Source organism: Lissotriton vulgaris, chromosome 8 (assembly GCF_964263255.1).
Source record: "Lissotriton vulgaris chromosome 8, aLisVul1.2, whole genome shotgun sequence".
Classification (NCBI taxonomy): domain Eukaryota; kingdom Metazoa; phylum Chordata; class Amphibia; order Caudata; family Salamandridae; genus Lissotriton; species Lissotriton vulgaris.
In genome coordinates, this window is record NC_141696.1 from 235,131,735 (window position 1) to 235,156,255 (window position 24,521).

The 24,521-nt window shown below is 45.5% G+C and overlaps 1 protein-coding gene across 2 annotated transcripts in view; it reads right to left on the reverse strand.

Moving 5' to 3' along the window:
• Positions 1-24,521, reverse strand: part of MAP3K7CL (MAP3K7 C-terminal like) — a 187,415-nt gene that overhangs the window by 9,939 nt on the left and 152,955 nt on the right. For both annotated transcript variants that reach the window (XM_086934015.1, XM_086934016.1), the window contains exon 4: positions 5,353-5,468. In XM_086934015.1, the coding sequence (XP_086790141.1) occupies positions 5,353-5,468 (116 nt within the window). The remainder of the gene's footprint in view (positions 1-5,352; positions 5,469-24,521) is intronic.

Below are 24,521 nucleotides of genomic sequence, written 5' to 3' on the forward strand. Positions count from 1 at the left end.
TATGCAGATGACACACAGCAGATCCTCATCTTGACCTGGACAACCCCCAAGCGGCAGAGGATTTCAAGCTTTGCCTAGAGGACATGGCAAACTGGATGAAACATAGCTGCCTCAGACTAAAGGCCAGTATAACGGATATTTTAGTAGTCGGGAGACAACCTTCCATCCGGTTCTCAAGTTTGTGTCCCAGTATGTTAGGATCTCTGAGCCACAAAGTCAAAAATCTTGGGGTTTGGTTCGACTCCACATTATCCTTTTCAGATCAAATCTCCACCCTCAAAGGTGCCTGTTTCTGGATTCTAAAAATGCTTAAGAAAATCCTAAGGCTCATCCCAGACTGTGCCAAAAAGAAGGCAGTCCAGGCCCTGGTGACATCCAGATTTGACTACTGTAATGTTCATTATCTGAGGGCATCGAAAAGGAGCATATATGTGCTCCAACAGGTGCAAAAGGTGGTAGCTCAGATGCTGTTAAATATCCAGAGATTTGGGCCCACTGGCCGTGCCCTGGAAACTCTCCATTGGCTCCCTATTGAGGAGTTGATCTCCTTCAAAGCCCTGTGTGATGCCCACAGGGCCAAGGCCCGAAATATCTCTGTCTTATGATACATTCGTACCAACGCACGTGCTACCTGAGATCGGCTGGAACTGGACTGGTTAGCATTCCTAAATACAATAGAAAATGCTTTGGTGGCATCTCCTTCAGGCACCTGGCTGCCAAGCAGTGGAATTCACTGCCTTTACACCTCAGACTGGAGATGTCAGAATCAGCTTTTAGGAAACATCCTTAAACTTTGCTGTTTAGGAAAAATGTCACCCTTTAGTAATACTCCGTCCAGTCCTCTCTTAATGAGCGTAGCCTTGATGAAATCCAGTGCGAGTAACCATGCGCTATGCAAGATGCAAATAATAATAATATGGCAGCAAGCTTTGCTGCCTGAATGTCGAAAGAAAAGAATTTGTCCAGCCACATACCTAGACTCATTATGGTTGTTTTGAGAATGGAAAGGGGGCTCAGACAGCTAGGCCAGCTCAGATTCGGTGAGGAAATTATATTTTTGCCAAGACTCATGAGCTCTGATTTACCTCAGTTTAATTAAGGCATGAGCTGTTTATCCAGTCCGCAACTTTTCAAGACAGCTGCCTAATGCGGGGGGAGAGGGGAGGCCTGGCTTTGCCAGACAGAGACGACCAATTAGGTGTCATCTGCATATGAGACTATCGATATCTCAAAGGGATGGACAACATCTGCAAGTAACCTCATATAGACATTAAAAAGAGTAGGGCTCAGATACAATCCCTAGGGTATACCACATTCTACGGGAAAGATATATGATGTCCATAGAAAACCTGAAAAGACCTGTTTTCCAAGAAAGATCTCAGCCAGGCCAGGGCAGTCCCGAAATTCCAGCATTCTGTAATCTTTCAGCAAGAATGTTGTGAATCTGTAAAACTGTATCAAAACCTGAGCTGGGATCTAGAAATATGATGGCTGCTGAGCCTCCTTGGTCTAGCAGTTTCCTGGCTTCTTCAACCACTGCAATGAGGACAGTTTCTGTGCCGTGGTAGGGTCGAACTCCGGTCTGTGTGCGATGGAGGATATCATACTTTTCAAGGAATCCAGACAAAGAGACACCCCCAGGAAGCAGTGAGATTGGATGATCATTTCCTAAAACAAGAGGATCCAAATTAGACTTCTTTAATAGTGCTTTGACCACAGCATGTTTCCATGCCAGAGGGACTAATCCAAGTCAAAGAGAGGTTAGCCAATTCCAGGCAGGTCGGAAGTATCTGACCGGCTACTTTAGCTAAGATACATGGTGGGACAGTATCTTTGGGGGAGCCGGATTTAATTTTACTCAGGATTTCTAAAAAGCTATCTGATTTCAGGGGGAAGGAAACTGAGCAAAGGATGGTTTAAACTCTGCAAGTCTTACATATACCTTCTATTGTTGATATCCATGGACGGTTAAAAGTCTCTCTCTGTGTTCGGAATTTTATCCTGTAAAAATCTAGCAAGGTTGTTACAGCGGAAAGGTGAGGGTTCAGGAGAAAGCCCCATAGAGGAGGGCTCTGATAGAAAGTTAACTATACTAAACTTTTTATGCGAGGAGTTCACAGCACCGTTAGTTTTTTCCTTGAAGTATGATGCTTGGGCTTTTTTTTTATTTCTGCATGATACACTAATGGTTTCTCATTACTTTTGTTTGCTTGTCTCCCAATAATCTCTTCTCCAGAACCTTTTGGCTTTTTTACATTTCTGTTCAAGTTCCTGGAGGTTGGTGGTATACCAGGATGCAGATGTGTCTTTCACTCTTCTGGTGTAGACTGTTTGAGGGATAACTTAATCAAGGGTGGATGTAATCCACTAGGAAATGTTCACGCTTGCTATACTAGGATCTAGACCTAAGCTAGGTCTTGACTCAATGTGGGCTTGTATCCAGTATTCAATTAGCAATTTGGCCAAAGTGCCTGTTTGACAATTAGAAGGCAAGTAAAGAGTGTCCAGAGTAAGCAGGATAATGAAATGATCTAATCAAATTATTGGCAATGGGTCTTGAACATTTAAAAGTTTCTTCAAACAAGAGTAACCAGGAGCTTTTAGCTAAGTCTAGCACACATGCTCCCTTTGGTCATAACTTTAATGCAGGAGTGTGCAGTTCCTTGCAAAAAGATAGGAAAAATGACGAATTGAAAAAAAGTAGGTTTTCAGGTCATTGGAATAAGCTCCAATAGGAGCAAGTGCCCTCATACACCCCGAAAGGTCATCATCATCTGAGCATGCTCCTCAATGGACGGGTGCTGCAATGCTCCATGGGCACCCGCGAAGGGGCTCTTTGCGAGAGATCTTTTAAGTTTGCTGTATGATGAGGTGTGGGCCGGGAGGAATGTGTGGTGGAAGGAAGTAATTTAAAATAGGTCTAGTGATACTGATTTGAGGTGTCTTTACTGGTGAAGCTCACTAATCTAATTTAAAACTCATCTCACTAGATTTGAGAACTAAATTCTTCTTTAAGAATGATCGCAATACCTCCTCCCTTCTTATTTTCTCGATCTGAACAGTGAATATAATATCCGGTGTTATGACGGGGGCAAGGCTTCAACCAAATCAGGCCCTGAGTCAGCATGGAGAAATGTTTTGATAAAAAATACTGCCTCTGTGTTTTTTGTCCTCTAAGAAGGCAACGAGGCTAACTTGTGGCAGGGCAGTGATTTACACTTAATAGGATAGATGTGCCACTTACCTTTCTCATTTATCTGGGGCTTAGGATTAGTCAACCATGAGAGGGGCGAGGAGCAGTGTTTACATATTGTTTCTCCTGTAAGCAAATCTGTGGAATAGAGCCAACTATCATTTAAGGCCTCTCACAGGGCTAGGAGTTGTGAGGAAAAATTAGATATTTCACCTACTAGTGAAGAACCAGGGTTCCTGGCCCTTGGATCTGTTCGGACACGGGCTGGCGCAGACGGCCTTGCCTTTGACACGCCTTTGGTGTGCCAACGGCGCGCCCTCTGATTGTCCACACACTAGATGCAATTATGTGCCGATTAACCGTGATAAAGCTGGATTGCTGACCTCCAAGCAACTTCTTGCTCAAAAGTGCAACAGTGCAGTACAGTTTTATAAACAAGATTTTTTTAAATAATTATTAAAAGGTGCGACAGTCCACAATTCCCCACACTCCCTCCTGTTTAGCAGCAAAACAAAGAATTCCCCTGTTCGGTTGTGCGCGATGCTAATGATGCGTCCACACACCAGATTCCATTGTATGCCGATTCCCCATGGTAAAGCTGAAGCGCGGACTTTCAAGCATCTCTTTGCTCAAAAGTGAAACAATGCAGGACAGTTATAAAAACATGGTATTCAAAAAAATTATTAAAAGGTGCAACAGTCCACAATTCCTCGCCCTACCGTATAGCAGCAAAACAAAGATTTTCCCTCCGTCCGGTTGTGTGCGACGCTAATGATACTACCAGCGCAGCACACATGCAAAGTTGGAAAAATGAGAAGAAATTACAAGAATTCTCCTCGATAGGCCTGCCTTAAGGAGGCATACAATGTTGGCACAAATTCCTGTCTACCAACGTTTGTAAATGGGGATTTGCATCAAAACCTATGGATGATGGCATGAGAACTCCCATGCACCATCCACGGAATTCCCCCTTGATATAAAGTAATGCAACGCAGAGCAAAGCACAACTTGGTATTACTGTGTGATACTATCAGGGGTCATATAATGTCACTTCCTGTGATGTCATTAAGGTCAAAGGGTGTTTGATGTCATGTCCACTACCCCTGGCAATTTGGTGAATCAACACCCATGGGCAAGAGTTGAAAGGAATTTGAGAAAAATAAATCACCTCAGTAAGTAACATTGAGGTTCCAAAAGGCAAATTTGTTGAGCAAACTGAAATAAATTGGACAGAGGTTGAGAGATTATTCTGAGACTCTACTTCTTGGACATATGGTCAAATTCCATTGCATGCTTTGGCTCACTGGTTAGAGGCGGCAGACCCGGAAGCAGAGAACGGCCCGGGACCATGGTTCAATTCCCGACGCGGCAGGGTCGTGGACCAGGGTCAACGGACTCGATAATTCTCGCCTCAGTGCCTACTCTAACCAGGGATCACACTCGGCAACTCTGGGCATTAAGCTTGCCTCATCTCTACAACGGCCCCCCACAGACGCCGGGGATGCCTGGTTTCACCTTGGAGATACCCAGAAGGGACCATCTCACAGGGAAAGCCAGGACGGGTTCCCCAGCGGTCTTCAGCGCCAGGACACCCCGAGATGGGGTAACAGTGCGCTTTACAAGTATCATCATTACATTACATTACATTCAAACATGTCCATAAAATATATCCACATATCATGGGCATAAAAGGCATACCTTTGCAAATTTCATGCACATTACTGGAAAATCGGATTCTTATTGGTGCAAAGAAAATGTATTATTGGCATTGAATTACTGTAACCTAAAGATGCAGTGTAAGCCCAGACTGAGATGACTTAAAAAGAGGGATGGAAGCTAAATGTGAATGACCGTTGAGCAGACCAGTAGATGAGGATGCCTGACCGGAAAGAAACCTCCATATATGTATAAGCGTATGCATTTGTATTTATGTATTTTTTCACATAAGATTAGAGAGCAAAAGCTCCAAGGCTTTCCTTTTTACGTATATTTGTGTGTGGAACAGTTGTTTATATTCATGTGTCAACTAACAAAGGATACCTAGTGTGGAAAAAAACGAAAATACAAAAGCTATTTAATGCAGATGTTTGTAGTAAATACAAATACATGAAGTGGGAAATAGATGAAATATTAAGATAATTTATGAGAAAAGTACATACTTCCTTTCTTCTAGTATTGCAATTTCTTTCTTCACTTCGTGGTATTCTTCAGCAACTCTGCAGTGCTCCTTGAAGACCCGCATAGATTCCATAGATGTGTGGCATGGTGGTAGAGGCTGCAAAGACAAACAGCAACAGAACGCTGAGGTGTGTTTTCGAACGCAGCTTGAGCTCTATCCAGACCAAAAGCATGAAATGTACAATCTGTCCACACTCCTTCTCAGTGGTTAGAAAGAAATCATCAAAAATGTCCCCTGTTCCAATTGTTAACATTGTATAAATTTGACCATATTTCTTGACTTCATTAAAACACGGATAGAATACAAATATAGGAAAATATATTGTTGCTTGAGGATTATTTAGAATTCCAGTACAGCATACAGATCTTGATTTACTAAGATTTCACACAACGCAACAAAGTGCAGCTTGCGAAGGTGCTGCGCTGTGTTGCCTGAAAAGGAGACAGCCGAACCTGCGCCATATTTACAAAGATTTGGCACAGTTCTGCTCTGTCTTAATGATAGTGCACTTGTGGCTGCCTAGCGCCAAGCAGGGACCCTGGTGTCATGTCTCAAAGGTGCCTTTGTTCAATCAATCAATTTAAATAAATCAAATGAATTTCGTTGCGCGCACTGCATTGCATTTGGGGATGCAGTGCGCACAACTACATTCGTTTGATTTATTAAAATATTTACGTACCTGCAAACCTACATTATCCATACATTACTAACCCCCACCTTGCCCCTCCCCCTCCCCACATCACCGCCCCGGCATGTACTCCCCTACCGACTGCGGCCGGTCTTGAGGAGTCTTCGGAAGGTCAGCAGGTCTTGGGTCTGCTGTAGGTGGATGGGGAAGGTGTTCCAGGTCATGGCGGTGAGGTTGGAGAATGATTTGCCACCGGAGGTCACTCTTCGGATGTGGGGGACTGTGGCGAGGGCAAGGTCGGCGGAGCGAAGCTGGCAGGTGTGGGTGTAGAAGCTGAGTCGTCTGGTCCGGTGTTGTGGAGTGCCTTGGGTGCGTGGGTGAGGAGCTTGAAGGTTATCCTCTTATTGACGGGTAGCCAGTGCAGGTCTCTAAGGTGGGGTGTGATGTGGCTGTGGCGAGGGATGTCGAGGATCAGGCGTGCTGAGGCGCTCTGAATGCGTTTAAGTCATTTCAGGAGTTTGGCCGAGGCTCCTGCATAGAGGGCGTTTCCGTAGTCCAACCTGCTGCTGACGAGGGCCTGGGTGACCGTTCTTCTCGTTTTGGTGGGGATCCACTTGTAGATCTTGCGGAGCATGCAGAGGGTGTTGAAGCAGGAGGAAGAGACGGCGTTGACCTGCTATGTCATGAAGAGGGTGGAGTCGAGGATGGCCCCTACGTTGTATGCGTGGTCGGTGGGTGTTGGAGCTGTTCCCAGTGTGGTCGGCCACCAGGAGACGTCCCAGGCCAAGGGGGTGGATACGAGGATGACGACTTCCATTTTGTCTGAGTTCAGCTTCAGTCGGCTGTTCTTCATCCACTCGGGGACGGCTTTCATTCCTTCATGGAGGTTTGTTTTGGCAGTTTGGGCGCCCTTGGTGAGGGAGAGGATCAGCTGGGTGTCATCGGCGTAAGTGATGTTGTTGAGGTCATGCAGTCAGGCGACGTGGGCGAGCGATGCCACGTACATGTTAAACAGAGTTGGACTGAGGGATGAGCCCTGGGGTACGCCGCAGATGATCTCAGTGGCTTCGGAGCGGAAGGGGGGAAGCAGACACTCTGTGTTCTGCTGGAGAGGAAGGTGGTGGTCCAGTTCAGGGCCTTCTCTTGGATCCCGGCATCGTAGAAGCGTGTGCGAAGTGTGTGGTGGAAGACCGTGTCAAAGGCGGATGACAGGTCCCGGAGTATGAGGGCCGCGGTTTCTCCATTGTCTAGCAGGGCCCTGATGTCATCGGTGGCGGCGATGAGGGCAGTTTTGCTGCTGTGGATGCTGCAGAACCTGGACTGGGACGGGTCCAGGATGCTGTTCTCCTCGAGGTGGCGGGTCAGTTGTTTGTTGACGGTCTTCTCGATGACCTTCGCCGGGAACTGGAGCAGGGAGATGGGCCGGAAGTTGATGAGGTCCTTGGGGTCTGCCTTGGGTTTCTTGAGTAAGGCATTGATCTCGGCGTGCTTCCAGCTCTCCGTGAAGGAAACTGCCTCGAAGGAGATGTGGATGGCTTTCCCGAGATGGGGTGGGATGTTGGTGCTGGCTTTGTTGAAGATGTGGTGTGGGCATGGGTCTGACAGAGATCCGGAGTGGATAGTGTTCATGATTTTGATGGTGTTGTCATTGTTTATGTTGGTTCAGGAGAGCAGGCTTTCGGTGCGGATGGTGGTCGTGGAGTAGGAGGTATCAGAGGTTGCCGGGGCGGTCGTGGCGTTGATGCTGTTGTGGATGTCTGCGATCTTGTGATGGAAGAAGGTGGAAAGCGAGTCGCACATGTCTTGCGAAGGTGGGATATCGTTGGTGTTGTAGCTGGCGTTGGAGAGTTCCTTCACAATGTTGAAGACCTCTTTGCTGTTGTGTGCATTGTTGTCTAGGCGGTCTTTGAAGAAGGCCCTTTTGGCAGATCTGATGAGGTGATGGTGTCTGCGGGTGGCGTTCTTGTGGGCTGTATGGTGTTCGTTCATGGTGCCAGCTCTTCTCTAGTTTTCGGCAGGTTTGTTTGGAGGCCTGGAGGTCTTCAGTGAACCAGCTGGCTTTCTTGCTCATGTGGCTGTTGGAGGGTTTCTTGAACGGGACGAGGGTGTAGGCGTAGTCGTCGATCCAATGTCTGAGTTTACAGGCGGTGGTGTCAGGGTCGGCGGGTGGGCTCCGGGCGAGGGTGGTGGTTAGCTGGTCTTCGGTGACTTTGCTCCAGCAGCGGCAAGGGATCTGTTGGGTGCGGTGGTGCATATGGGGTTTCCAGAAGGTGAAGTCGATGCAGCGATGGTCAGTCCACTGAAGTTCGGTGGTGTGGTTGAAAGAGATGTGGGGGCTTGCGGAGAATATGGGGTCAAGCGTGTGGCCAGCGGAGTGGGTGGGTGTTGAGAGGAGTTGTCTGAGTCCAAGGTTGGCGAGGTTGTTGATCAGGGTGGTGGAGTTGGTGTCATTGTTGTTCACAAGGTGGAAGTTCAGGTCCCCGAGGAGGATGTAGTCCGTGGAGGCGAGGGCGTGTGAGCTAACGAAGTCAGCGATGGAGTCGCTGAACTGTGGTTGGGGTCCGGGGGGGTCTGTAGATGAGGGTTCCTCTGAGGGTGGTGTTGCTGTCAGTGTGGATATGGAAGTGCAGCTGTTTGGCGGTGCTGAGGGTGTCATCGGTGTTGGTGGAGACTCTGAGGGTGTTCCTATGGATGATGGTGATTTCTCTTCCTACTCCGTTGGTGCGGTCCCTGCAGGTGATCTTGTAGCCTTCCGGGATGGCTATGGCGATGTCGGGTGCAGGGGAGTGGTTCAGCCAGGTATCTGTCAAGAAGACGACGTCTGGGGAGGTTGAGTCGAGTTGGTCCCAGAGTTCAACTGCCTGTTTGCATGCAGAGCGGGTGTTGAGAAGAATGCATCTGATGTAGTTGGGTTGTTTACCGGTGGGCGGGTTGGCGGGTCAGGTGCTGGCGAAGCTGCAGTTCCGGCAGGAGAAGGGTCCTTAGGTGCGCTTCGGGGCGGCCAGAAAGCAGGTGTATATTCGTCCGGTTTTGAGTGCGTGGGGGGTGCTGGCATCGTAGCGGTGTCGGTTATCGTGTCAGTCGCGGGGGCCAGGGGTTCTGGCACTGGGCGCAGTCCATGAGTGGACGGGCGAAGATGGGCTTGCCTTAGGCGCTCCTTCGTCGTGCCAGCGGCACGGCCGCCATAAGAAGGGGAGATGGGAGAGAGGAGCAGCTGGGAGGGGGGAGTGGACGTATGGGCGAGCAGGGGGCAGCGCCACAGGAGACGCAGCAGCGGGAAAAACGGGGTCGAGGGAACAGAAGGCAAAAAGAGGGTACAGGGCACAGAAAACAACAGGGAAGGAGGAAAAATGAGGCAATTAAACAGTGAAAACAGAGGCAATAGAGTACAGACCGGGGTTTGCAGGGCAGCAGGGGACGCAGCGGCGGGAAAACCGGGGCAAGAACGGTGAGGTAACAGAAGGCAAAGAGGGCACGGGGCACAAAATACAAAGGGAAAAAGGAGGGCAAATTGTTGTAAATAGAAGCTGGAGCCCGGTATCATGTAGGTTACTTTATTCAAGTCTTCAAGATGGTAAGTTAAGTTACAGAGAAGACCCACCAGGAGTGACTAGCTTGCCACTCAGCCTGCCTGGATCCAACTGCCAGTAGTGCAGTTCATGGGGAGAGTTGTACCCCGTTGAGTGCCCCTTTTAGAAAATTGGGGACGGAGCAATGGCTACTCCAAGGTGTAGTTCACCGGGAGGGTTGTACCCCGTTACGGAGCATAGTAGACTCCATTAATTTTGGTCCAGAATCAGTTTGTGTTTGTGTTTCCCAAGGAAAGGGGATGGGTCTTGGGACTAGTTGTGTTTGGGACGTGTTGTTGTGACTTGTGTTTGTAACTGTTTGGGATGTGTTTGTAACTCCATCTGTGGAATGGATGCTATGTGTACTTTCATATGGATGTGTACACACAAGCTAATTTTATCTATTATATTTCCATCTTGTTGATTTCCCTAAAGAAAGGAGATGTGTTGTATTTAGCCTGTCTTCTTTCTACCTCTGGGGATTCCATGGTCACTCACATGATGTCACCACTAGAACCTTGGGTGACATCATGGAGTGTTTGGGGCTTAGCCTGGTGACAACTGGCAGTTGGAACCAGGCAGGCTGAGTGGCAAGCTAGTCACTCCTGGTGGGTCTTCTCTGTAACTTAACTTACCATCTTGAAGACTTGAATAAAGTAACCTACAAATGCAACAAAATAACAGCAAACAGAGGAGGAGAGAAACAAAACAATTAAATAATAAAACAGGAACAATTCAGTACAAGCAAACCTACGGCCAGCCACTGGCCACCAGGGATGAGGCGCAGGTGGTAGCCTGCAGGTGGAGGAGGGCCTCGAACTCGCAGCAGTGGCAGCAGCAGCAAGTAGGGAAACACAGGCACAACAGGTTGTGCTGTTGTGGAGTGTGAGCGACCTGCATGGAGCAGGGTCAAGGGTCGCTTTGGTTTGTTGTGGTCAGGATCATTTTTGTGCAGGAAGGCATACCTTGCTGAACAAAAACTAACTTTGAGGCGATTTTCTCTTTGACTCTCAAAATGCAGCACACATAAAATGAGGAAACAAATATTGGCAAAGCCAATAGGTTTGGCGTTGGCTGCTAGCCTTTGGTAAATTCTTGTTTTGTCATGGTTTTTGCAAAACAGTATTGTTCAAAAAGCTGCAGGGCCTTCATCAATATAAAAAATAAAAAGTGGCTAAAGACAAAAATGTTTTTGGGTCTCAAAAAAAGCACGCATTACCATAGCAATCCAAGGCACTGAAGGGAATAGTTTCTACAGCAATGTGCTCTTGTGAAAGGCCAACATGTCTTAATTCATAGTGAGGTCCGCTAATGGTTGAAGTGGGCTGTGGATTTGCCCATTGATGCCTGCTCAAGTGGGTGGAAGAAAAATGGGAATGACACAACCACAGGCAAATGGATGACATGCAGTTGAAATCCTCTATAAATAAGTATGTCATATACATATTTTTAATAAAATCAAAAGGGCCTTGGCTAACAGAGAAAAAACAATCGTTCTGTCAGCCTCTTGCCTTTAAGAAAGAAAGAAAGCAGGGAAGAAAGAAAGAAAGAAAGAAAGAAAGAAAGAAAGAAAGAAAGAAAGAAAGAAAGAAAGAAAGAAAGAAAGAAAGAAAGAAAGAAAGAAAGAAAGACAGCAAGGACGTAAGAAAAAAGAAGGAAGGAAAGACATAAAAGAAAGAAAGGAACAAGGAAGAGAAAATAAGAGAAAGAAGAAGGCATAGAAGAAGAGAGAAAGAAAGCAAGAAGAAATTAACAAAAAAGAAAGAAGGGACGAAGGATTTAAAGGAAAAAGAGAAAGCATGAAAGAAAAAAGAAAGCATAAAAGAGAAGAGAAAGCATGACAGCAAGAAAGAAAGAAAAACAAAAGCATGAAAGAAAGAAAAGAAAGATAGAAAATTAGGGAAGGAAAGAAAAAAAGCATGAAAGAAGGAACAAAGAATGCTAGATTGAAAGAAAGGAGGCACGAATCAAGGAAAATGAAAAGGAAGGGAAGAAAGAAGGCAAGACAGAAAGAAAGAAGGAAAGAGAACAAAAAAGAAAAGAAATAAACAAGGAAGGAAAGAAACAAGGAAAGAAAGAAAGAAAGAAAAAAGAAAGAAAGAAAGAAAGAAAGAAAGAAAGAAAGAAAGAAAGAGTTTTACAAGTGTTGAAAATTAAACATCATAAAGACCAGTTTTCTCTCTGGGCAAAGTTCATTAAAAAACATTTGGTGAAACTGAGTCCAGAATAAATATGCTCTGAAGAATTGTGCGCTTATGGAAGGGAAGAAAGAAGGCAAGACAGAAAGAAAGAAGGAAATAGAAGAAAGAAGAAGAGAAAGAAACGGGGAAGAAAAGAAACAAGGAAAGAAAAAAAGAAAGAAAGAAAGAAAAAGTTTTACAAGTGCTGAAAATTAAACACCATAAAGGCCAGTTTTCTCTCTGGGCAAAGTTTATTAAAAAACATTTGGTGAGTCCAGAATAAATATGCTCTGAAGAATTGTGCGCTTATGAATTCACATCCTAACACAAAGGACAATCCAAAAGGAATTTACAACACCATTGGCAGGAGACAGGAACTAATAAAACTAGCATGTGCCCTGTGCTAGGAACCATCCTGCTATCACAATATGCTCTAAACACAAAGCAGCACTAAAGTAATTATAATCGAAAAACAAAAACACCCGCAGTGGAGGGACTACCTAGTATGCAGGTGTGCACATTGTGAGAGAGCAAAATGCATCCACTCAAAGTGAAGTTAACCAGTGGCTTAAGTATCTAACCCATTGCTCCATGTTGTATGCTGTAGTGGTCGGAAGCAAAATGGGAATGACACAACAACAGACTGTTAGAAATGGGGTATCTGGTTGGCAGAGGTATGCACCCCGTCCAAGCTGGAACCACAATCCTAGTCAGGGTAAGTCGCAACACACCCTACATTATGCTGTGTTATGTTATGTTATGTTATTTATGGGTCTTGTATAGCGCAACAGCTACTCCAAAGGAGTGTCCCGGCGCTTTGTGCTCCAGACCCGGAAAAAGAAACTGAAAAACATAACAGCAGAAAAGTTAAAACAGAGAATAAGGATAGCATAGCTCTAACCCGAGAATAACCAAGTCTTAAGACCCTTCCTGAAGGCAAGCAGATTGGATGTAGACCGTAAGGACAAAGGTAAGGAATTCCACAACTGAGGGGCAAGGAATCTGAAGGACCGACCTCCCAGACGTGTCCTCTTTATACGCGGAACTACAGCAAGTGCTAGAGACTCCGATCTTAAAGATCGCGTCGGCCGGTAAAAATCCAGTCTCTTCTGTAGGTATTTTGCACCCGTGGCGTGCAGTGCTTTGTGGGCTAATGTCAAGGCCTTGAACATTATCCTCTTCCGAATGGGGAGCCAATGGAGGGTTTGCAGCAGGTTTGAGGCACTGGCTCGACGATGCAGGCCAAAAATAGCTTGTGCTGCGGCATTCTGGGTCACCTGCATACGCTGAAGAAGGTATTCTGGGAGACCCAGATACAGAATGTTCGCATAATCCAATCTGGATCCGATAAGGGCCTGTACAGTTATTCTCCGATGTTCCTCGGACAGCAAAGGGAAAAACTTTCGAAGCATCCTAAGGATGCCGAAACAAGTCCCTGTAAGGGTTGCTACCTGGGATTTGAGCGTAAGCCCATTGTCGATTTGTGCTCACCCTCTGGAAGTCTGGACTAGTCATGCTTAACTTAACCCCTTCGATGCGGATGACAAAGCCAGCTCGTCATGGGCGTTACCTGTGCTGCGCGCATGACGAGCTGGCTTTGTCACAAAAGCCGTGATTTTCAAATTTCACGCACAGCGGGAAAACCCGCTAGCGCATGAGGTTAAGAGGGAGTGTGTAAAGTATTTGTGCAACACTTCAAACACTAACACAGTGAAACACCACAAAATGACTCCACACCAGGTTAGAATCATATAGAATGGTTTTACAAATAAAACAGGACCAAAGTGACAAAAATCTAACAAGTGGAAGTAAACATATGATTTTTTAAAGAATAAATGAAAAATAGCGCTAAGAATCAATATGAGCTTTAATGGGACACCTGGTCGCTCTGGAAAAGTCAAGAATTTATGCCAACCGCAATGGAGCGCGGGCTGAATACATGGACCCGCTTGGGCCCACTGAACTAAAGTACATTGATCTGGAATGTGTCGTCGACAATGAAGACGCAAGGTGAAACTGGAGTGATGTGTTGGTGTCGAGCCATGCAGTGGATGAGATGCGTCAATTTTCTCTGCGCAACTTGGGGATGCTTTGGATCCGAGTGCGACATGCTTATTAAGAATGCAATTCATGGCTGCTGCTCCCACAGTGGGCCATGGCTGGATTCCAAAGGCGATGCACTGGTCCCGAAGGTGATGTGCCGGGTCCGCTCCACGCAACAACGAGGATGCACTGGTTCTTATTCGCGCAAAGGCAAAGATGCACCAGTTCCAATGAGGATGCGTGGGTTCTGGTTGAAGCAGCACTTTATACTCACTTCCAAGGGACCAGGTGGGATGGCACCATTTGGCAGGGCAAGACTTGCAGCAAGCAAAGTCAAGGTGCTGTAGCTAGATGAATTGAAGTCTTTGATGTACCTGTGACTTAGAAAAGGAGGCAAGCCAGCAAGCGCTTGTAGTCACTCTGGGTTCAAGTAATGCAGTTCCACTCCTTCTTAACCAGGCAGGAGAATAGCAGGAAGCAGGGAGGCTCAGCAAGGTAAAAGTCCAGAAGAGCAGCAGTCCAGCAGAGTGGCAGTTCTTTCAGCAGCACAGCTGTTCTTCTTCCAGGCAGAGTTTTCAGAGGTCCAGAAGTGTACTGAGTTGGTGGTGTCAGAGGTCCAGTACTTCTACCTATTTGTGCCTTTGAGTGGGGAGGACTTAAAGAGAGGCCTTTGAAATGCACAGAGTCCCTGCCCTTCCTGCCCTTTCTCCAGACTCATTACAGGGGCGTATGCAGCCCGTTGTGTGGGGACAGGACACAGCCTGTTCAATTATAAGGACACACACTTGATGTTATCTTCACCAATAACTCTGCATTCGGCAAATTTAGAACTCAGGCCACAGCACCATCTTGTTTGACATTTGTATTAATCAGCCCAGTCCCTGTACCAAAGCCCGACCAACCATTTTCCCCTCTTGGACTTGGCACAACATTCAACCAGATCTCATCTCCAAATGTTTAATCATCTAGCTACCGGCACTCTCGGACAATATAAACTTTGCCAACTCTCAATACACTCAGTGGCTGGACACTGCTGCAGCTCTCTGGCACCAGTGATAATGGTTAAATCTAAACGCTCTAACATTTCGGCCCATGGTTCACTGCTAAGCTCAGGGCCCACAAACCAAACTGCAGGAGACCAGAGAAGAGATGGAGAACTGCTTATAATGAAGTTGAAAAGGCTAAATACACACTCTGTTTAGCAAAATATAAAGCTCTTGTTGTTAAGGAAAAAGGCTTCTAATTCAGTAAAAAGATAGAATAAGCCAATAATTCAACTAAAGAACTTCCCACTGCATGCCAATACACCTTTGGGTAATCGAGCGCTTATAGAAAACCCTTTAACATAACATGTATCGGCTCCTCCCTCTCATCCTGGCCCATCAGGATGTGGATACCCATCAGACACACACTTAATGTATCTTTGTGTGTGGCTGTATATAGGGAATGCACAAAGCCCAGGTGTACCCCACCCCAAACGTGTATTCAGGACAGGCAGAAGAAACAAAATGGCTAAAGTAAGAAAATGGCAGCTTTCTAAAAGTGTCATTTTCAGATTTACAATTTAAAATCCAACTTCACCATAAATTGGAGTTTTAAATTGTGATTCCAGAGACACCAAATTCGGGGGTCATATCTCTTCCCAATTTGAAATTACACCTATAAAATGTAATAAGGTAATCTCAATGTTATGCTACTGGAGAGATATGCCTTGCAATAGTGAAAACACATATTAGAGTTGTTCCATATCAGAACATGTAAAACTTAAAAGTACATGTCTTTTTAAATATGTTTATGTTTATGTTTATTTGTTTGTAAAGAGCTCGAATGGCGAAGCGTCTTGGCGCTGGAGTGTGAGAGCAGAATAGGGGAGGTGGCCAAAGCCTACGTGGCTGTGAAAAGCCAGGTTTTCAGATTTTTTCTGAATAGCTGGAGATTTGACTGGTATCTCAGGGACAGATGCAGTTTATTCCACAGCTTCGCCGCACAGTGTGTTATGGCTCGGCCACCGCATCTAGCTCGTCTAAATTTTGCAGTTTTTATGAGGCCTTGAGTGGCTGATCTCAGAGCTCGTGAGGGTACATATGATGTAAAAAGTTTTTGGAGATCAGCTGCACTCCCACCATTTATTGCTTTGTGTGCCAGTGTCAGAGATTTAAATTCAATGCGCTGTTTAATGGGCAGCCAGTGGAGTGATCTAATTCCAGCTGAAGTTGGCTGTCCTTTGCGCAGCCCCAGAAGAAGTCTGGCTGCCGCATTTTGTAGGGATTGCAATTTTTGTAATTGAAATGTATCGATTCCCAAAAACAATGAACTGCTCATGGGCTGTCCAGGGCCTCCATTAGGGGTGATCTATAATTACTAATAAAAAGGAAAGTTTAAGCCTGGCAAGATGTTTAACTTGCCAGGTCGACATGCCAGTTTAAAACGGCATACACAGGCTCTGCAATGGCAGGCCTGAGACACGGTTAGAGGGATCCGTAAGTGGATGGCACAAGCAGTGTTGCAGGCTCACTAGTAGCATTTAATTTACAGGCCCTGGGCACATGTAATGCACTTCACTAGGAAGTTATGGGTAAATTACATACGCCAATTGAGTATGAGACTATGTTACTATGTTTAGATAGAGCACATGCACTTTAGCACTGGTTAGCAGTGGCAAAGTACTAAAGTCAACAAAAACTAGGTCAGAAAAAGAGAACGAGGAAAGCAAAAGGTTTGGGGTGACCCTTCAGAGAGGGACATTTCCCTTCACAGACCCATCAAAGAAGAGAGGTGGCTAAAAGTCCCTTTACATATGTATAGTCTCCATATAATCTTAGTAAAATCAAAAGGTTTTGGCTAGCGCTAGACATAAAAACGAGGCCAAATACATGTATTTCAGAAACACCAGTTTGGCACAAACCCATATTTAGAAGTCTTTGAAAAAATGGGTTTGCATAAAAATAAATGGGTCGATGCACAGGGACATCCATGATCCACCCTGTAATGCCTACTTGACACATTCAAAGCTATGCAAAGTCCTGCAAATCAGTCTTTGCATGTCTTTGTAAATACCAAAACAGATTTCGCTTTGGAGCTGCGCAAAAAAAGTGACAGAACCCTGGAGCAGCATTTTAACAAATCTAGGCAACAGTATATACTCACAGTTTCAAATATCCAAAGCTAGGAATTCTGTTTATTCATTTTTGCAGTATTCATATTTGTCAGATCTAATTCTGTGCTTGAGATTTAGATGAGTGTCACTTTAATAAGGAATAATGTTAGAGTGAATACGTAATACTGGGTACATATGATACTTGTCCCAGTTGACAGAACTAAAAAAAAACACACATAAGCACACTATACCTGTAGACATTATATAAACTTAAAATTGTCATGTAAAGGTTGGTATTTTAGCTAGTGTAATATGGAAAAGAAGAAAATTATATATAAAGAAAGGCAACAGGTCTACATACGAGTGATAAAGTCCCAGTATGCAACTTCTGTACCGCACCCACAAAGGAGTAAATCTGACCGAGAATGTGCTGAATCACAACACCTGGGCTCTTTTACTTAAGAACCGGCTGATACTAGGAAGCAGTATTATGTTAAGGGAGTTGAATCAGCTGCCAATTGATCCGAGAGATTAACATGGCCTGATGACTCCATCGTCCCAAGTCTGCATCCCGCCCTCCCATTTCCTTGATCAGCCTCATCAGTATCTTTCTTGGCTTGGAATTGCACAGTAAGTGATAGAGGTAGGAGGTCACTTGTAGATCTATTGGAAGCGGACCAAAAAGAAAATTGGAGGGTCGCAAAGAAATTACCTATCTCCAGGATAAGACTCACAAAGTAAAGACTGCGACAAGGTAGACAGACGAGGAGGAAATGGTGCACTCACAAACAGAACGCCGGTGATGTAAAAGCAGTAACAGTGACATCTGGGCATGTTACAGGAGTGTGGTAAGAGACAGACAGGAATGTAGCCTTTACCCCGCAGTCTTTACTATGGAGGTAAGTAGCATTCAGGGAAGTATATTTAATGGGCTATTTTTACTACTCATTACTTTCATATATATTTCTAAATAATTAATGAAAAGGTAAAGGCATGTGTAGAGGTAAGGGAAAGTTAGAAGTGATTTTAGGTTTAAGTAGTGGAAAGAGGTAATAGGGATAAGGGTGATTTTAGGGATTAGGGGGTAGAGGTTAGGCGAGGGAAGGGTGATTTCAAGGTTTAGGGGTGGGTTGAGGTAAAGGGATATAAGGATGATTTTAGCATTTAGGGGTGGATAGAGGTAAAGGGAAGTAAAGGTTATATGGGTTAAGGGGTGAGAAGAGGCGAAGGGACGTAAGGGTAGATCTAAAGTTCAAGGGATGTAGGGAGAGTTTAAATTGAAAAAAAACAGGAGGGGGTTGAGGACATTAGCCCAAATTGTGTATAAATATATATGTACATATATATACATATATATATATATATATATATATATATATATATATATATATATATATATATATATATATATATATATATATATATATATATATATATATATATATATATATATATAACCTACTGGCGTCTCGCCAGTAGGTATATATAGTTAGGATTTTTTGTCTATGGGACTTTTGAAAATTCTATGTCTAATAACTTTGGCGTTTGTGGACGGAATCGGCTGAAATTTTCAGGAAAATGGCACGTTTTGTTTCTTAGCAGCCCCTGAAAATTTGGGGGGGGTTCGTCAAAGGGGGGCCGAGAAAAAAGGGGGGTCCCAAAACGCGTTTTTCCCATGTTAATTTCCATGGGGCCTTTGGCCTCACTTTTAGCTCGAACGGCTGAATGGATTTGCACGAAACTTGGCAAAATTGTAGGGACTGTTAGCCCGATGTGCCTTTGCTAGGTCTCAATATATGTGCTCCAGTGGATTTTGAGAAATTAACGTTCAAAACAAGATATATATCTGTAACAGCGCTCCGGGCTGCGCTCCGGTCCGCTTACTTTTCGCGAAACGGAACTTTGCGATGCGAAGCTGATTGGCTCCCTGGTGTCTGTCAACATTCTAAACAGTCCGGAGCGGCCGCCATCTTATCTCTCGGTAGGATCGAGAGAGAAGAAGAGGTGAAAAACGAAGGGGGAATTTAATGAAAGGGGGCAAGGTATACCCCTCTTGACCCCCTAGGAATGTTGTTGGGGTTATTAAAGGGTCCCGTAGGGAAAATAAAAAAAATATTATTTTTCACGGTAGAAGCGCTTCACGGGCCGCGAACTGGGCCGCAAACTGGTAGCGAAACGGGAATTCGCCATTTTGTGCTTCGTTTTAATTAAATTACTAGGTATAAGGGGGTGCGGGAGACGTATCCTAATCCCTTATGTTTTCTGAGGGTGGCTGAGGAGGCTCATATATGTTGATACATGTCTTCCAGCGGCTGTGCATGAGCTTTTTTTTTTTTTGCTGCGTGACGTCTGTTAACGTTTGATTCGATGGAAATCAGGAAGTGTTGACCGCAAATTTGTCAGTGCGATAAAATATTTTGTTATAAATGAATCCTTATTGATAAACATTGTCTGCGCCATCTTGCCTTTTTCCAATGCCACAATTTTGTCGTGCACGGCAGCCATTTTAAATGCCAGGCCGGTCCCAGGCTATCACCTAGCCCTGCTGATGTAGTTTATGGCCCCAGCTGTAGAGAATCCAGACATGCCAACCCTCCCGATTCAGGCGTGAGACTACTGATTTCAGTGCTAGTCTCCCGCCTCCCGATTTCTGCAAGCAAAAACCCGGGGGCATATTACCAACAACTAGCGATAATTTTTGTCTCTAACTTGTTTAGAGACAAAAATTATCGCCGCACATCGGCGATTTTTATCGCAGATAAACCTTGCTATTAGCAAGGTTTATCGCGAATGCGATAAAAAACGGCCGCAATGCATGAATATCGCTGAAAAGTCAGCGATATTCATGCATTATCGAGCAAATGCTCTTAGCCATGTTATCCACCTCCCATTGGATAACATGGCTAAGAACTGCTCAGGTCAGGTGTTAGCTTTTGGAGATATTCGCGCTTAGCGCGAATATCTCCAAAAGTTGGTAATAGGAGATAGCGATGTTAGGGACTGTTTCCAGTCGCTAACATCTTGGCACGCCCACTTTGCATGTCATTAGTGATAAATATCACTGACATGCAAAGCGGGGCCCAAGATGGTCGCTATCTCCTTTTAGCTGTCACTAACTGGTGTTAGCGACAGCTTGGTAATAGGGAGATAATTTTATCTCCGCTTTCTTGGCTTTTAAATCCAAAAAATCGGAGATAAACCCCCTTGATAATATGCCCCACGATTCCTCGGGGGTTTTAGCTGACAAGGCTTGGTATTGTGTTACGTGGTAATTTTTCCAGGAAACGTCAGAGGGTCGATGCAGGGGTTCTAGAAGGGGTGATAAACCATTTAAGCCTCATGAACAAGCGCATGGTCTTTTAAAGATCTGTGAAGTACTCGGGGCGGCGGTGTGTGTGTGTCCTCTTTCAGGAGCGGGCGGGGGTGGGGGGGCACTGCCAGCAACTTGCCAGGCCAGGCAGTGTTCAACACTTGCATCACCCTTTCTCTGCCTGCTATTGCGCTCCATGCTTCGGAAAGGTAAGAAAAAGAACGTGCATTTGAGTTTGAAATGTCCGATCCTGTAGCAGTACACTTGCAAAGCCCACACATGACAATAACCCGATTCAAGGCCCCATTCACCCGATTTTTTAAAAATATATAGCACTCCAACAAAGTGGGATTATAAAACTTTATTAACTTTTAAATATAACGAACGGAACAAAAACTGTAACAAACATTTAAACATTTTTGACAAAAAAAAGCAACAATGGTCAGAAGCTGTCTTTTGTGCGAATAGTCCCAAGGCAGCACAACGTGCTGAGTTCTGGACGGCACCCAGGTGATGTCACCTGGGTGCCGCACTGGTTTTTGGGATCCTACAATGCAGCTCAGAAAAACAGCGTGGGGCGTCCCGGGTGGTGCGGGGGGAGGCCTCGTCAGTAGCGGTCTGTTGTGCGAATAGTCCCAAGGCAGCAGAACGCGCTGAGATGTGGATGGCACCCAGGTGATGTCCAGTAAACTGCCGCACTGGTTTTGGTATCCTACAATACTGCTCCGAAAATTGCCGTGGGGCGGCCCGGGGGGGGGGGGCGTGGGGGAGGCGGTGTGAACGGGCCTCCCCAGGTGGCGGCCATCCAGCTGAGTTGCGCCCGCTCTTGCGGCTACAGCGTCTCGCTCACCATGTAGTTGAGTTGCTCCCACTCTTGCAGTGCAGCGATAGGCGGGTGCCACAGGACTCTTAAAATGGCGGACGGCTCTTCGGTTTTGGGCCTGGTCCACTAAAATGGCCCTGGGACACCTTGGAACTCGGACGCTTGCCTGCTAGGGCTTGGGCTCCATTCTCGAAAGCGTCCCCTCAGCCGTGAAGATTCTACAAAAGTCTTGGGGGCCCTCGACTCCTGCAGGCTTCCGGTGGGGAGTGGCTGCCATGATTGCTCGCAGAATGACCACGACGGAGCCACGAGAAGGTGGTGCTCTCATGCTGACGCCAGCTTCAGTCTGAATCATCCAGAAACAAGGTGGGGCTTTCATCGTTTGGGAAAAAAAAATGTTCTAAACCAATGAAAAGTGTTATTTTTAGGTCATATGACCAAGCCTTCCATCTTTAGGAAACCAAAAGTAAAATGAACCAATGAAAAGTTTTATAAACAAGTCACATGACCTGTTATGCGGTATAGGGCTACAAAAAGCGTAGAAAATCCGTTGGCACGTGAGGCGGCGTCAGTAGCGGACTGGTGTGCGAATAGGCCGAAGGCAGCACAACGCGCCGAGATCCGGATGGCACCGAGTTAGTGTCCAGCAAGTTGCTGCACTGGTGTGGCTATCCTACAATGCTGCGCCGAAAGTCGGCGTGGGGCGCCCCATTGGCCTGTGAGGTCGCGTCAGTCAGTGGGGGCTGTGCGTCTCCCCCAAGATGGAGGCTCCTCGGCTGCAGTGCGGCGCCCCTTATCTTTTCACTCGCCGTCCAACTGAGTTGCGTCCGCACTTGCGGCTACAGTAGGCCGAAGACAGCACAACGCGCCGAGATCCGGATGGCACCGAGGTGGTGTCCAGCGAATTGCCGTACTGGTGTGGCCATCCTACAATGCTGCGCCGAAAGACGGCGTGTCCAGCTGAGTTTCGGTCACTCTTGCGGTACAGTGACTCGAACGCGCCGAGATCCGGATGGCACCGAGATTGTGTCCAGCAAGTTGCCGCACTGGTGTGGCCATCCTACAATGCTGCGCCGAAAGTCGGCGTGGGGTGCCCCGTTGGCTTATGAGGTGATGTCAGTAGTGGACCGATGTGTGAATAGGTCGGAACCAGCACAAGGCGCCAAGATCCGAATGGCAAGTCCTGGATGTTGAGTGCCATAGTTGAGAGTTCTGAGCAGTGCTTGTAAGACTATCTGAAGCTTATTTGCACCTGCTGCAGCTTCACTATTGCCCGAGGTGGTGTCCAGCAAATTGCCGCACTGGTGTGGCCATCCTACAATGCTGCGCCAAAAGACGGCGTGCTCAGCTGTGTTCCGGTCACTTTTGCGGTACAGTGACTCGAACGCGCCGAGATCCGGATGGCACCGAGGTTGTGTCCAGCAAGTTGCCGCACTGGTGTGGCCATCCTACAATGCTGCGCCGAAAGTCGGTGTGGGGTGCCCCGTTGGCTTATGAGGTGATGTCAGTAGTGGACCGATGTGTGAATAGGTCGGAACCAGCACAAGGCGCCAAGATCCGGATGGCAAGTCCTGGATGTTGAGTGCCATCGTTGAGAGTTCTGAGCAGTGCTTGTAAGACTGTCTGAAGCTTATTTGCACCTGCTGCAGCTTCACTATTGCCCTGGTGTGGCCAAAGATCGCCCATGACATAGGCGGCCGGCTCCCGAGGTCCGGCGGAACTTTTTTCCTTTTCCTTTCTGCTTCTTGTCCCACAATCCGTTTCACCTGAAGACACAACCAGGTCCCTGAATGTGTGCAGGGGACGCTATTGATTGAATGAAAATGGCGGCTTGACACAAAGCTGACTCAAGCGTTGCTGTTGATGCTATACAGACAAAAATTGGTTTTCAGTTTGTACATTCTTCAGGATTTTTTTTTCCATCCAAGGCTGATTGAGAGTTTGTAGAAAAATGGCTTCAGATTTTCCACATATTACTCTTCAACATTCTTCCTAAATGTAACAATGTGAGACTCACTAGGAGAACGGCTGTTTATCTTTCCTTTCAAGCACTGCTTTTCTAAACATTTTTTGATTTTTTTGTATTTTTGCACAGTTTTATATATTTTTTTTGTTTTTGATGGAAGGGAAACAACAAAGCACAGGCATTGAAAAAGGCTCAAACTCAGAACTCTGAACTATGGCACCCAACATCCAGGACTTGCCATCCGGATCTTGGCGCCTTGTGCTGCTTCCGACCTATTCACACATCGGTCCACTACTGACATCATCTCATAAACCAACGTAATGTAAATAGTTATTTAATAAAATGTTTTACCCTGTTACTTTGCTGGTGTGTTGTCTATATTTTTAATATTTGCATAGGGTTTGTCGTTATTTTGGGCGGGGTGGGTGACGGAGCCGAGCTGTCTTGCAGCCCTCATGGTGTGGAGCTCAGTTCATCTCACTATTTTCGTATTTCTCATGAAGGGTTGTTCCTAATGTTTCTATTTTAGCGAGGTCAAAAAGAGATCCAATTAGTGGCCTACTGATTTTGCTCGATTACTTTTTTTTTTTTACACTATTTTTCACGATTTTTCACTATCTGCAAAGACTAAACAGAGTATTGCGACTTTGTGCTTGTTTGTAAATAGAGAATGAACCAAAGAGAATCAATTGTAAAACAGTAAATGCTTGGATAACAATCAATCAAATGGAGAGACAAGCAGGCACGACGGATTACAACGGGGGTAAAGGCCTGCGTTAACTACTCTTCACTATCTGCAAAAAGAGAGTACTACTAAGAGAAAAGAGGGGAGGGGGGCAGCGTTCAAAGCACATCAGCGTGCATAAACACGAAAAAGTTTTTACCTATCACGTACTTGACATTTTACAGCTTTTGATATTTGCTATTAAAAAACCAATGAAATTCACTGAAAAAACCATAGGTTATAGGCCATATATAGTTAGGAATTTGCATTTACAAAACCTTGAAAATTCACTGAAAAAACCATTGGTTATAGACCATATATAGTTAGGGATTAGCCTTTTCAAAACCTTATTTTACTCACACAAAACCATTGAAATTTCATGTATAGTTAGTTCCACTAACTATATATCGCGCACCCGCAATCCACTGCTGATGATGTCACATATTACATCATTCATGACATGGTTAGTGACATCACTGATGACATCACTGATGACATCTCAAATGACATCACTGATGACATCACTGATGACATCTCAAATGACATCACTGATAAAATCACTGATAACATCTCATTTGACATGACTGATCACATCACTGATGATATCATTCCTGTGATAATACCATGAACCTCTTCAGACTCTAATATAACCTTAGATACAATCAGTGTAAACAGACAGTCACAGACTGTCACTCATCCATGGAGTTACTCACACACCTAGTCAGTTATGCAAAAAATCAATCACACCTCCATTTTCTCAACTATACAGTTATACACACCTTACTTATTCAAACATATACTAACACATA